Source organism: Lonchura striata, chromosome 8 (genome assembly GCF_046129695.1).
Source record: "Lonchura striata isolate bLonStr1 chromosome 8, bLonStr1.mat, whole genome shotgun sequence".
NCBI classification, from domain to species: Eukaryota; Metazoa; Chordata; class Aves; order Passeriformes; family Estrildidae; genus Lonchura; species Lonchura striata.
The window spans coordinates 1,716,935-1,729,097 of record NC_134610.1 but is presented as its reverse complement, the minus strand read 5'-3'; the positions used below and the strand labels follow the sequence as shown (position 1 = coordinate 1,729,097).

General features: G+C 40.7%; 1 protein-coding gene across 15 annotated transcripts in view; it reads right to left on the bottom strand.

Moving 5' to 3' along the window:
* Nucleotides 1–12,163, bottom strand: part of NEB (nebulin) — a 104,725-nt gene that overhangs the window by 50,292 nt on the left and 42,270 nt on the right. For 12 of the 15 annotated variants that reach the window (XM_077784880.1, XM_077784882.1, XM_077784870.1 and 9 more), the window contains 23 exons: nt 11,817–12,020; nt 11,101–11,205; nt 10,816–10,923; nt 10,381–10,692; nt 9,564–9,767; nt 9,297–9,401; nt 8,687–8,794; nt 8,250–8,561; nt 7,187–7,390; nt 6,859–6,963; nt 6,070–6,174; nt 5,673–5,984; nt 5,265–5,369; nt 4,920–5,018; nt 4,650–4,751; nt 4,360–4,467; nt 3,241–3,552; nt 3,012–3,116; nt 2,823–2,927; nt 2,198–2,302; nt 1,248–1,355; nt 1,045–1,158; nt 22–219 (listed from right to left, as the gene is read on the bottom strand). In XM_077784880.1, coding sequence (XP_077641006.1) covers nt 22–219; nt 1,045–1,158; nt 1,248–1,355; nt 2,198–2,302; nt 2,823–2,927; nt 3,012–3,116; nt 3,241–3,552; nt 4,360–4,467; nt 4,650–4,751; nt 4,920–5,018; nt 5,265–5,369; nt 5,673–5,984; nt 6,070–6,174; nt 6,859–6,963; nt 7,187–7,390; nt 8,250–8,561; nt 8,687–8,794; nt 9,297–9,401; nt 9,564–9,767; nt 10,381–10,692; nt 10,816–10,923; nt 11,101–11,205; nt 11,817–12,020 — 3,645 coding nt within the window. The remainder of the gene's footprint in view (nt 1–21; nt 220–1,044; nt 1,159–1,247; nt 1,356–2,197; nt 2,303–2,822; nt 2,928–3,011; nt 3,117–3,240; nt 3,553–4,359; nt 4,468–4,649; nt 4,752–4,919; nt 5,019–5,264; nt 5,370–5,672; nt 5,985–6,069; nt 6,175–6,858; nt 6,964–7,186; nt 7,391–8,249; nt 8,562–8,686; nt 8,795–9,296; nt 9,402–9,563; nt 9,768–10,380; nt 10,693–10,815; nt 10,924–11,100; nt 11,206–11,816; nt 12,021–12,163) is intronic. The other 3 variants (XM_077784877.1, XM_077784878.1, XM_077784883.1) reach the window with 3 other exon arrangements.

Genomic DNA, 12,163 nt, shown 5'->3' with positions numbered 1-12,163 from the left:
TCTGATAAATGACAAACATACATCACTGAGGATCTCCTGGGCTTTCCTGGCGTGAATCACATCGTTCTCCTCAGGGGAGCAGCTCCACTGATGGAAGTACGTGCGGTACTCCAGGTCACTGAGGATGTACTGGCACTTCTTGGCCAGGACGTGGTTCATCATGTCAGCTGGGATGTGGACATTTTTCTTGGTGTCTTCATAGTTCTTTCTGTAAGCCAGCTGAAAAGCAAAGGTTGGGGAAAAAGGTGAGAGGAAATAAGGGATTTTCTGTATAACTTTGGATTTTGGACTAAAAGGTTGCAGCATAGTCTGAGATGTGGTTCCTGGATTTAGTAGCTAAACTCCCATGGGATTCAAAAGGATAGAAATCTTAACTTGGATATTAATCACCTTTTGACAATGTTCTGGAAGGACAGCCATTACCTTCACTTGCAGTTTTAATAGCTGATAAGAAAACTAACCAGTTTTCAGGATTAAAAACCTCATGCTCCACACATGGTTTTAATCTAATTAAAAATAGAATATTTGGGATTACACTGATTTTGTGCCCTGCATGAGCAGTGCTGACAACAGCAACACACCAAATGTGCATTTACTTTTCCAGTTCTTAAATTCCTATTTCAACTCAAAATTTATACTTTATTTGTAAAGGAAATGAATCCCACTTGATATTTTTTACTGCTCAGATCCTTAGACTGAAACAGAAAATGAGTTTTTTTCCTTACTGTAGTAATTCTAATAGCTAAACAAATCCCTTCTCATTCTCCTAAATAATTTTAAATTCAATTATTCAACTCACATACAAAAATAAGCATTCAGGGAACATAAGCATGCTGAAATAATTGTTACTGATATTATTGTAGATTTATATTAAGGTTGGACTTGATCTTTGAAGTCTTTTCCAACCTTGATGATCCTGTGATTCTACAGTTCTATTAAACTTTGCACTATTTATGTTTAAGTAATGAAATAGTGAATTTCATCAGTGAAATAAATGGTGAAATAAAGGAAATGGAAAATATTCCAGATTCATTCATTCCTTACCGCGCTCCTCATTTTCTGGAATTCCAGGGAGTGAGTGACACTGGGGAAATCACCAATATCCTTCCCAGCCAGGTAATGGCCTTTCAGCTTCTCATAGATTTCCTTATATTTAAGCTGAAAAAATATTCATGTGGAAATTTTAATGTTCATTCTTAACAACATATTGGGGGGAAAAAGGCAAAGAATGGGAAATCCCTCCTGACCTCACTGTTGATGTGGTTTGCATGTTTGGCTCCCACAAGTGGAACATATTTCTCATCCAGAGTGTACCCAATGGGCTTGCTCAGCTCCCAGGCTTTCTTGTAATGTTTCTAGACAAACAAAGCACATACAGATTTTGATGAAAAATTCCCATTTATACACACATGGGATATAACATGGAATACAGAACATTTTTACAGAATGGTTCCCAATAAATTAAATGGAGAATGTTCACTTTGAACAGTCATTCAGAATAAGGCAAACAGGAAATGTGTTCACTTCAGGAAGTTACCTGAGCACAAATTCGAGCTGATTTCTGCTTTCTTTATTATATTTATACCAGAAAGGTAATAAAAATACCCAGAATAGAGATATGAGCTCTGGTTTAAAAGTGCAGTATAAAATTGGGATTGATAATTTTATAGATTATCAAAAATTATGAAAAATCTTCTTGAAATATTGGTGTTTATTAAAGAAACATTAGTCTCAATGGCACTTTCCTATACTTTTTTGTTAAATATTAAATATATCCACCTTCAGATTAAATTAAGAAGTGCCTCCTCACAAAAGTGAGTAATCACTTCTATTAAAAATTAGAGGTCTCTCATTAAAATCAGTGACACTACTCAAAAGTAACTTCTTAATTATGTAAATCATCTACAGTTTTCATTTATTATAAAAAAGTAAATGTAAAATGTATCAGTAGTCTCAGAAGATAATATTGATTGGAATTATATTTGGTTTTATCACACCATTATGACTTCCAAGCACCACACAGCTGTCCTCTGAGATCAGTTTAATAAGGAAAGAAATCATCCTGATTGCAGGATTATCTAAAGAAGAAAGCTGAAGAAAAAAGGGATTAAATAACCTCCCTCATGCCCCTACTGAGAGTAGAACAGTTCCTCAAGTCCACCCCAGATTTCAAAGGTTGATATTTATGGAATCTCACCTCACTGTGAAGTAAGGACATATCTTTGGCGTGGTGCAGAGCAGGAGTATCATCAGACCCAATGTACTGGCCTTTCTCCTGGTTAAATGTTTCTTTGTATTTTAGCTACAAAAGAAATCAAGCACAGTGTTAATTCCACAGGAGAAATAAATTTTTCCCATTAGTCCATCTATTAGTATTAAACATTTCTTATCTCTTGTTTCATAATGCAATAATGTTTTGCAGGACATTCCAACCATTGTAATACACAGGCAAATGTTACTGTGACACCTCAAAATCCACATGGTATTAATGAAAAATTTGAGATACTGCTCAGTAAATACAGTTCAGCAACAACAGGAATTCCATGGACTGTTCAAGAACAAGACTCAGTCTTCTGTAAAAAAAATCTATGTCAACACTAGTCAGGGACATGCCAAATTCTTCCAAAGGAAAATGTTAAATTATTTGGACAGCAATATTGTGTTGTTCATTCCTATTACTTCTTATTAAACTTGTTTACCCCAGGAAAGCCTGTTATTATTGAGGTGCACACACAACTATATAAGGCTAAGTTAGCAAAAGCAATTAAATAATCTCCTAATTCTTCTCTATTATTGTTTTACTTTAAAAAAAAGGTACATACATCACTCTGATTGACAGAGTTCATCTTTGCCAAAGTGATCTCAGGAGTGTCAACCACGGTGGTGTACTTGGAAAAGTTCTCCATAGCTTCTTTTGTGTATGCTCTCTGCAAAGAGGTGAAATAATGTCTTAAACACTGTGCATGAGAAAGAAGTGCTAATTGTGGAACTGCTGAAATATTTTCTCTTACCTTGTTTATCAGCTCCTGTGCATTCTTAACCTTCTTATGCTCCACTGAATCGAGAGGGATCCAACCGCAGCCACGGAGCCACTCCAAATCAGCTTTGTAGACATTCTAAACCAGAAAGACAATGCAAAAGGACAGAAATTACTGGACTCAGGATGGATGATGTGCTGTGGGCAATATCCTTAGGCCAGACCATGTGGAAAGGACCTCTCAGGGCTGCACCATCACTCACATCACTCTGCAGGTCGTAGGCCTGCCGTGCGTGGATCACGTCGTTCTGGTCAGGGTGGCAGGTCCACTGGTGCAGGTACTGGCGATACTCAACATCACTGACCAAGTTCTGGCACTCCTTTGCTGCCACAACTGCCATGGCATCCGAAGGCATGTGGATTTTGGACTTGGTTTTGTTGTAGTTTGATTTGTACAGCCTGTCGTTCTGGATCTCGCCCGCGTGCTCGTACCACACCAGCTTGGGGTCGTCCCTCATCTTGGCAACTCCCACGTAGTGACCTCTCTGCTTGACATACTCAGCTTTGTATTTCAGCTGGTGGGAGAGGGGAGAAATACAGAGAAAATCAGCTCTGGCTGTACCCACTCTGGTTTTAACTTGGGAACAGCTTCAGCTTTGTCAACACAAAGAGCAGATGAGACAGGAAGTCGTTAAATGCAGACTTAGGTTTTCAGTACATGACCAGATAAAAATCTGGTCCCAGACAATAAAATTATATTGTATAAGCCTTCCAGTTCAAAATATAGCATTTTCTAGTCTAATATACTCCCCATTTTCAGTAAAAGGTATTGTTAACACAAGAGGAAAGACTTGCTAGAAAATGTTTTCTAACAAGTGCTTTTAGTCGCTTTTTGGCAACAAATTATTTGAGATTGTCTGAATAGTGGATGCTTATTGGTATTTACGTCAAACTGTTTTGAGAAAATGTTTATTCCAAGTAAGAGTCATGTCATTATTTCAAGATTCATTATGCAAATGTTTAAATATAAAGTGTGTCCTGGACTACAGGTTTTGATAGGCCAAAAAGTGAAACCAGAGCCATATATGTTATAATCATAGCATCACTTCAAGTATTTAACACTTAGAAAATATGGAAGTCCAGCTCAGTTGATTTTCTGGAGAGAGGGAATGTGGAAGGAATCTGACCTTCAGCACTACTATTGCCAAACCCCATAATCACAAAGATGGCTGAATTATTTGGAGGACAGTGGAATTCATAGGCCATGAAAAGTCTGGATGTTACCCCAGATGGAAAGCTTTTTAAGTCTGTTTGGGAACTTTCAAGGCCTATAAAATTTCAGGCTTCCAAGCACTCATCTTCCTAATGAGAAGAATCATTACCTCACTTTGGACATCACTCGAGTGCTTGGCATGAGTGATCTGCACCGTGTCAGGAGGCAGGAGGTAACCAGTGGCTTTTTCTTTCTCCCAACTTTCCTTGTACAAATTCTGTGGGAAATAAAAAGTGATGAGGAATTCAACACTATTACAATGATAACAATTACTGTATGTATGTAATTTATACAGAAGTATAAGGATAACGAATCCTTCCTTCAGGTTGTTACCAGTAAGGCAGGTTTTCTAAATACCTCAAAAATGGGAGTAGAAGCTGTCAAGGAGAGACCACGCACCTGATTTAGAATCCTGGCTGCCTCTCGGGCCATATCCAGCTGTGGTGTATCTGTGAGAGTATAATTTGTCTTGGCCTCATTCCATTCTTTGTGGTATTTAATCTAGAACACAGAAAGAAATTTCTGCCTTGTAGCACCACTGGGAAAATCACCATAATTTACACACAAAATAACAAATCAGCCCCTGAATTGGCAAGGCTAGTAGACAAAGCACATTAAATACAGAATCACGGAAGTCAAATGTAGCCCAGACACTGAGAGCAAACTTACATCACTGAGGATTTCAGTGCTATTCTTTGCTGTGACATAATCAACTCTGTCAGCCACAGCAGTGAACGGGAGAGTTTCAGCTTTCGTGCGGTATTTCCTCTGTACAAGAAAGAGAAGAACAGAGTAACCTGGAATATTTGATGTCTAATACAGCAATTCTGAATAGATACATAAGACAAGGAAATTCTCATGGAGAAAAACCTCTGCATAGAAAATAAATCTTGTGAAAATACTGCAGTTGCATTTTTCATTTGAAAAAAAAACCTCATTGTTTAAACCATTTAAAATACTTTGAGTGACAAATACCCCTGAAGAAAATTTTAGTATTGAAAAACATTTGGTTACCTCACTCAGGAGATCTCCAGCATATTTGACATGCTTGACTCCAAGGGAATCATTTGGCAGCCATCCGATTCCCCGCAGCCATTCCAAATCAGCTTTGTAAACAGCCTGGGAAAACAAAAGAGGGTCCAGTCTCTTACCTACACTTCCCTGGACAATCCAGGAAGATTCATAAAAACCAGCATTTAATCCAGTGGTTAAAAGGGGAGCAGTAGTTCCAACATGAGCACTACATCTGAATTTATCACCCTCCAACCATGGCAATTTATAAGTGACCTCCACTTGGCAAGTCTAACAAAGAGCAAGGCGAGTTCCCTGAATTCAGGAACAGATTGCCACTCCTTAGAGCTGAAGCAGAGTGAGAAGAGGCAATACAGGACAACTTTAAGGGGTGTTTTCAGGTGAACTTACATCGCTCTGGAGGTCGTAGGCTTGCCTGGCATGAATGACATCGTTCTGGTCGGGGAGGCAGATCCACTGGTGCAGGTAGTGCCGGTAGTCGGCGTCGCTCACCAGAGCCTGCCCATGCTTGGCTGCCACGATGGACATCATGTCCACTGGCAGGTGGCACTGGGTCTTCTGCTTGGCAAAGTGCTTCTTGTACTCTCGTTCGCTCTGAACTTTGGCTACATCCAGGGCAAACTGGATTTTGGAATCTCCCTTTGCGTTCGGCACTCCCACGTAGTGTCCTTTCTGCTTCTCATGTTCCAGCTTGTATTTGTACTAGGGGAAGAGCAGAGGGCACCATCAGTAACAGCTAGCATGAAAGAGCTCTTGGAACATGGGAGATGCCTCTTTTGGCACTTACATCACTGGCAATCTCTCTAGAAGCCTTGGCTGTCTTGATTGGAATTGCATCTGCTCTCAAATCATAGCTCATCTTCAGCTCATCCCAAGCTCCCTTATATTGTTTCTGAAAAGACAGATAAAATGTCACACACAATGCTGAATGCTCTGGTATTTGCCATTATAGAAGCAGAGTTTCCAACCATTTGTTTGCTGAAACACCATGAAATTTTTTGAGCTTTATTCCTGCTCCTAGCCATAAATGCAGTTGCCTCTGAAACATGCAACAAGAGAGGAAAACAGCCCTTTACAAACAGTTCTTTATGAAATTATTTTACAATTATAATTATTTTACAAATTGCTAGGGGTAGTTCCAGTAAGCTCTAATACCGTGACACAGCAAAGTTTCTCAAGAAGGAAAACTTTGTCCCTCCTCATTATTTCTCACGTTAAGCTGGTGCAGCAATGGATAGATCTTGGACTCATGGTTGCATGCAACACTTTGTATGTTGTGCAACCTATAAAGCACAGAAGGGTGTTTGTGAAAGTGTATAAAATACTTATATGCCTTGGATTCTCATCCATTTCAATAAAATATTCCCTCAGTGCGGCATGATATTAATAATTTTTAAATAGCTGAATGCAATTATTTATTTTAAAATGGGTGAATACTTTAAGGATATTCAGTAGAGGGAATGGAATGTCACAAGCCCTGTATGAAGACAGACTTCAATGAGATTCAAAGAGATTCAACATCTTAGAATGATATCATCTACATACTATTTTAGAGAAAACAGAATGATAAACATACCTGGCTGTAATTAACAGCATTAGCCTTGGCTAGGCTGATTTCAGGGGTGTCTGGCATGATGTGAATCATAGTCTTGTCTTTTTCCCAGGCTTCTTTATATTTTGGCTGTCAAAACAGTCATTTAATAATATTATCAGACTTATAGATTTTCACATATCAATAACATAAAATCGCAAAAATCTCTCTTGAACTAACATCTCTAAAGAGCAAAATGTTTGGAAAAGCATTAAATTTAAAACACCACGGATCAGTTTTATATTTTAGCAGTGAGATTTCTTTTAGCTTTAGTTTCTAGTGTGGAAGCAGCTTTGAGGAGGTTGGAACGTACAATGCTGATCTGTTCAGCGTTGATTTTGGCCAGAACAACATCTGGGGAATCCACAACACTGGTGTACTTCACACTGTCAATGGGGGTCCGATACACGTTGTCACTCAGGAGATCCTGGGCATTCTTCACCCTCTTAATTTCTGGAGAGTCATTGGGCAACCACCCAATTCCACGGAGCCACTCTAGGTCTGACCTGTATACAGCCTGGGAGAGATGGTCAGAAAAGGAAAATATTGTTTAAAATAACTGACTTAATAATTTTAAGCTATGCAAAGCAGATTATGTTATATAAACTTAGCTAGAGTCAGATGAATCCTTTTTATAGACAGGAGATGCTCAGTGTCATAAGTAAAATTAAATCTGGCAACAAGGTTTTAAGTAGTTCAGTTCTTGCACAACACATTCTAAACCTTGTAATGAGAAACAACTGGAAAGAGTTGCAGTTAAAGATGATTAATAATAAAAGCTTACAAGAGTCTTCCTGTCCCTCCTAAAATACCTAATCCTCTGTCCTAACAAAACCCCAAGCTGCCTACCAGGAAAAGTGACAAACAGGAAGGAACAGGAACCTCATTTCCAAAGCTTGTAATTGAAACAGTGGAAGAGGAACTGATGAGCAGCAAAGCCAGGTCAGGAAATCAGCTGCACTGACTCCTGCTTTGCATTCAGCCACTAAAACCTCTCACTGGCCACCTCACAGAGTTTTCTTCCAATTCAATAACTTTCCAAGCTGACTCAAGCAAACACAGGTAACAAAAGCCACCTGATTCCAAGGCAGCAAACAGCTCCTATTCCTAAGTCACATCAAAGCAAGAAAGGCAAATCTTTCAGCCTCTCCAAATCATACCTGTCCAAAGCATTAGGCAACATACTATCAAGTTTTACAAAATTTAGAGATAAAACCAATGCTTTTTAAGCGTGTAAAAGAGCACAAAATAGCAGTAACAAAAAATTGAAGAAAACGGTCTAAACATAAATCTGTTGTGACTGTATAGCATTGAACAATTAGAATAAGGCTATAATCTATGAAATAATAAAACTACACATCTCTATGGGTACTCACGTCGCTCTGCAGGTCGTAGGCCTGCCGTGCGTGGATCACGTCGTTCTGGTCAGGAAGGCAGGTCCACTGGTGCAGGTACTGCCTGTAGTCAATGTCACTGACCAGGGTCTGGCACTCCTTGGCTGCCTGCACCGACAGGGCATCCACAGGGATGTGGATCTGGGTCTTGGAATCGTTGTAGGCCTTCTTGTAGAGGCGGTCGTTCTGCAGGGCCATGGCGCGCGCGGCCAACGCCAGCTTGGGGTCGTCCTTGGCACTGGGGCACCCGATGTAGTGGCCTTTCTGCTTCTCGTGGGTCTCTTTGTACTTGTACTGGAAATGCAGAGAGAACAGAAGGTGTGTTGCTCACCTGGACACAGCCACCAGACTCAAGCTGCCAGCCTGAGCTTCACTCAGTTCTGCTGAGACACAAGCACCACACAAAGAGAAGGCTGTACCTCACTGGCAATGTCTCTGGAGGCCTTGGCTTGTTTGATGGGAATGGCATCAGCTCTTATGTCATAGCTTTTCGCCTTGGCCTCATCCCAGGCTTTCTGATAATGTTTCTGTAAAGAAAATTAATCACCTTTGTAAAACACAGTGAAATGCCTTCCCTAAAAACCTGCTTGCTTGGAATGACCAGCTTGGGAGACCTGTTTGCTTCCTGAAACTGGCAGAGTTTCTATAATGATCCTGGCAAGCGTCTCAACAGAAAACTCATGATTTAAAGTAGGTGCAAAATTAAAACACAGAGAGGCAGCAGAAGTATTTGTGAAGACAGACCACTGTGTCTGCAGACTCCAACAACTCCTCTATGGAATGTATTTGGCAGGTTCTGCCAAAGGGAGCAGCTGTGCGGAACTGCACATTGAGCTTGGGAGTTTGTTCATGAACACACAACCTGTTGATAGGCTGAGAGGTGATAAAATGCCTCTGGATGTGATTTCCTGTACACAAGCACATTTCAGAAGGTGAGTTTGTGCACCACCATTTACAGCAAAAGCTGGAAGAACAATTGCCAGCTTTCATTTTCTAACATTTCACAAATATTTCATGTTATTCTCTTACATTGCTGATGTTGAGAGCATTCACTTTGGACTGCAGCATGACAGGAGTGTCTGAAGGGAGGGAAATCTGGGTCTTGTCTTTATCCCAGGCCTCACGATACAGACGCTGAGGAGAAAGGAAGAACAGTGGCAATTCAGTGTGGTGAGAACAAAACACCGAGAGGAATTCTTCAGTAACTCCAATTTGCCAAACTTCCCAACTCGCCATTCCCACTGCAGAAATTCTACTCTCTGCCAGAAAGAAGTGAAATGTGAAAGGGGAGCTTACATCACTGAGCTGCATGGCGTTGGTCTTGGCCAGGACAACGTCTGGGGAGTCAGTGATGCTGGTGAACTTCAGCTGCTCCGGCCGCGTGCGGTACAGGCGGTCACTGAGGAGCTCCTGGGCCTTCTTGGCTTTGACCACGTCCACAGACCCTTCTGTCAGCCAGCCAATGCCTCGCAACCATTCCAGGTCGGACTTGTACACGTTCTACAAACAAACCAAGGGTTATTGGCATGGCAGAGGTAATGCATAGCTCAGAGAGCTGGTGGACTCTCAGTTCCTGGAGATGTTCAAGACTAGTCTGGATGAGGCTCTGAATAACGAGGTCTACCAGAAGGTGTCCCTTGTCCATGGCAGGGTGTTGGAATAAGATTATCTTTTACAACACAAACCATTTTGGGATTCTGCAGCTCTAACTCTAAGTGCAAGAAAGTTTTTCATAAGCCTTTCCCCAACTTATTCACACAGTCCTTACACAACAAGCAGGCAGTGATGCTCTGTTGTATCAGATCCTTTCTAGACACAGCACCCCTGCTTTGCACAAAACAATGATACTTCCAATACACTGCATTCAAACCAGGGGCATAAGCTGCAAGTAGTCTGAAGGCAAACATTCCAAGACTAAGGAAACATGGCTTCCTTATGAACTGCCCCAAATATTTCTGGCAACCAGGCTGAAATCCTTCAGAAAGGATAAAATAAACATACCAGGACAGACCACAGGCCCACGAACATGCATTTGAAAGTATATTTGCCAGTCACTAACAAACAGAGCCTCACACAGCTGCCCTAAAGCTTTCCTACAGTGATTGTCACTCACGTCGCTCTGGAGGTCGTAGGCCTGCCGTGCGTGGATCACGTCGTTCTGGTCAGGAAGGCAGGTCCACTGGTGCAGGTACTGCCTGTAGTCAATGTCACTGACCAGGGTCTGGCACTCCTTGGCTGCCTGCACCGACAGGGCATCCACAGGGATGTGGATCTGGGTCTTGGAATCGTTGTAGGCCTTCTTGTAGAGGCGGTCGTTCTGCAGGGCCATGGCGCGCGCGGCCAACGCCAGCTTGGGGTCGTCCTTGGCACTGGGGCACCCGATGTAGTGGCCTTTCTCCTTCTCATGGGTTTCTTTGTACTTGTACTGGAAATACAAAAATAAGTGAATCTGGGATGAAGGTCCTATCATTTCCTATTGCTACTGATAACAAAAATACATATTCTTGTTTTGAAGGTAACTGAAAATAAGTGTAAAGGAAGAACATACGTCACTGGCAATGTCTCTTGATGCTTTTGCGGTTTTGATTGGAATTGCATCAGCTCTCATGTCATAACCCTTCTTTTTGGCCTCTTCCCAGGCTTGGACATAAAGTTTCTACACAAAAGAAGACAGAAAATGGCTTATCAATATTCTGCAAGATGGGATTTCTACATTTCATAATTGTCTCTCAAAATTTTCATGAATGTGTGTTTGAGAACATCTTTATGATTAAAGAAATGTTGACTTAACTCTAAATTTCCACTAGTTCAGTAAATATTTAAATGTCCTTACATTGCTAACGTTGGCTGCGTTGGCCTTTGCTAACAGAATGTCTGGTGTATCAGGCATGACATGGATGGACTTCTTGTCTGCATCCCAGGCTTCCGTGTACAAGCGCTGCGAGAGAGGAGAACAGCCCTTTACAAACAGTTCTTTATGAAATTATTTTACAATTACAATTATTTTACAAACTGCTAGGGATAGTTCCAGTAAGCTCTAATACCCTGACACAGCAAAGTTTCTCTCTGAACAGCTCAAGAAGGAAAACTTTGTCCCTCCTCATTATGTCTCAGATTAAGCTGGTGCAACAATTGATAGTTCTTGGATTGCGGAGAAACAGTCATAGGAGGAAAAGTGTATTAATTATTCTGTATAAGTTGTTTGATTATGTTTGTTATAAAGGAGGAGTGACTTTGACCCTCCAGATCTTGGATAAGTTGCAAAAGTTTCACACCCAGAGAACTTCAAGTATTTCCTCATCACTTATTCATCATGAAGTATTACTCTTGGAAAATATGTAAATTAAAGGACAAAATATGTGAGTTAAAGGTCTGTAGATTTTTGCCAACTGCTCACTTCAGACTGAGCCCTGAGAGAACAGCTTTCCTGTACAATGGCTGAATTTGGACATTGACTTTCTCTTAAATCCACAAGTTTTTGGGTTTAGTTTGCATTTTGAATTTTTCACCTCATGAACAAGTTCTATTAACTGGCAATACCACCCTCACCTTGTTCATGATCTCAGCGTTTTGCTTGGCTAAGACCATGGCTAAGGAATCGGTCACACTGGTAAATTTGATTTTGTCTGCAGGCTGACGATACTTCCTGTCACTGAGGATTTCTCCAGCTTTCTTGGCTTTCTCAACTTCCAAGGAACCAATAGGAACCCATCCAATGCCTCTCAGCCATTCCAGGTCTGATTTGTAAACAGCCTGAAAAAATGTGAAAGATGGTTATATATGGGCAAGTGTGATCAAATATTAAATTAATATAAACAAGCACATACAATATGAACAACTCGGTATGTTTCTGAGGATATGGTTCTGAAAACAACTGTTACTTTTGAAGATTAAGT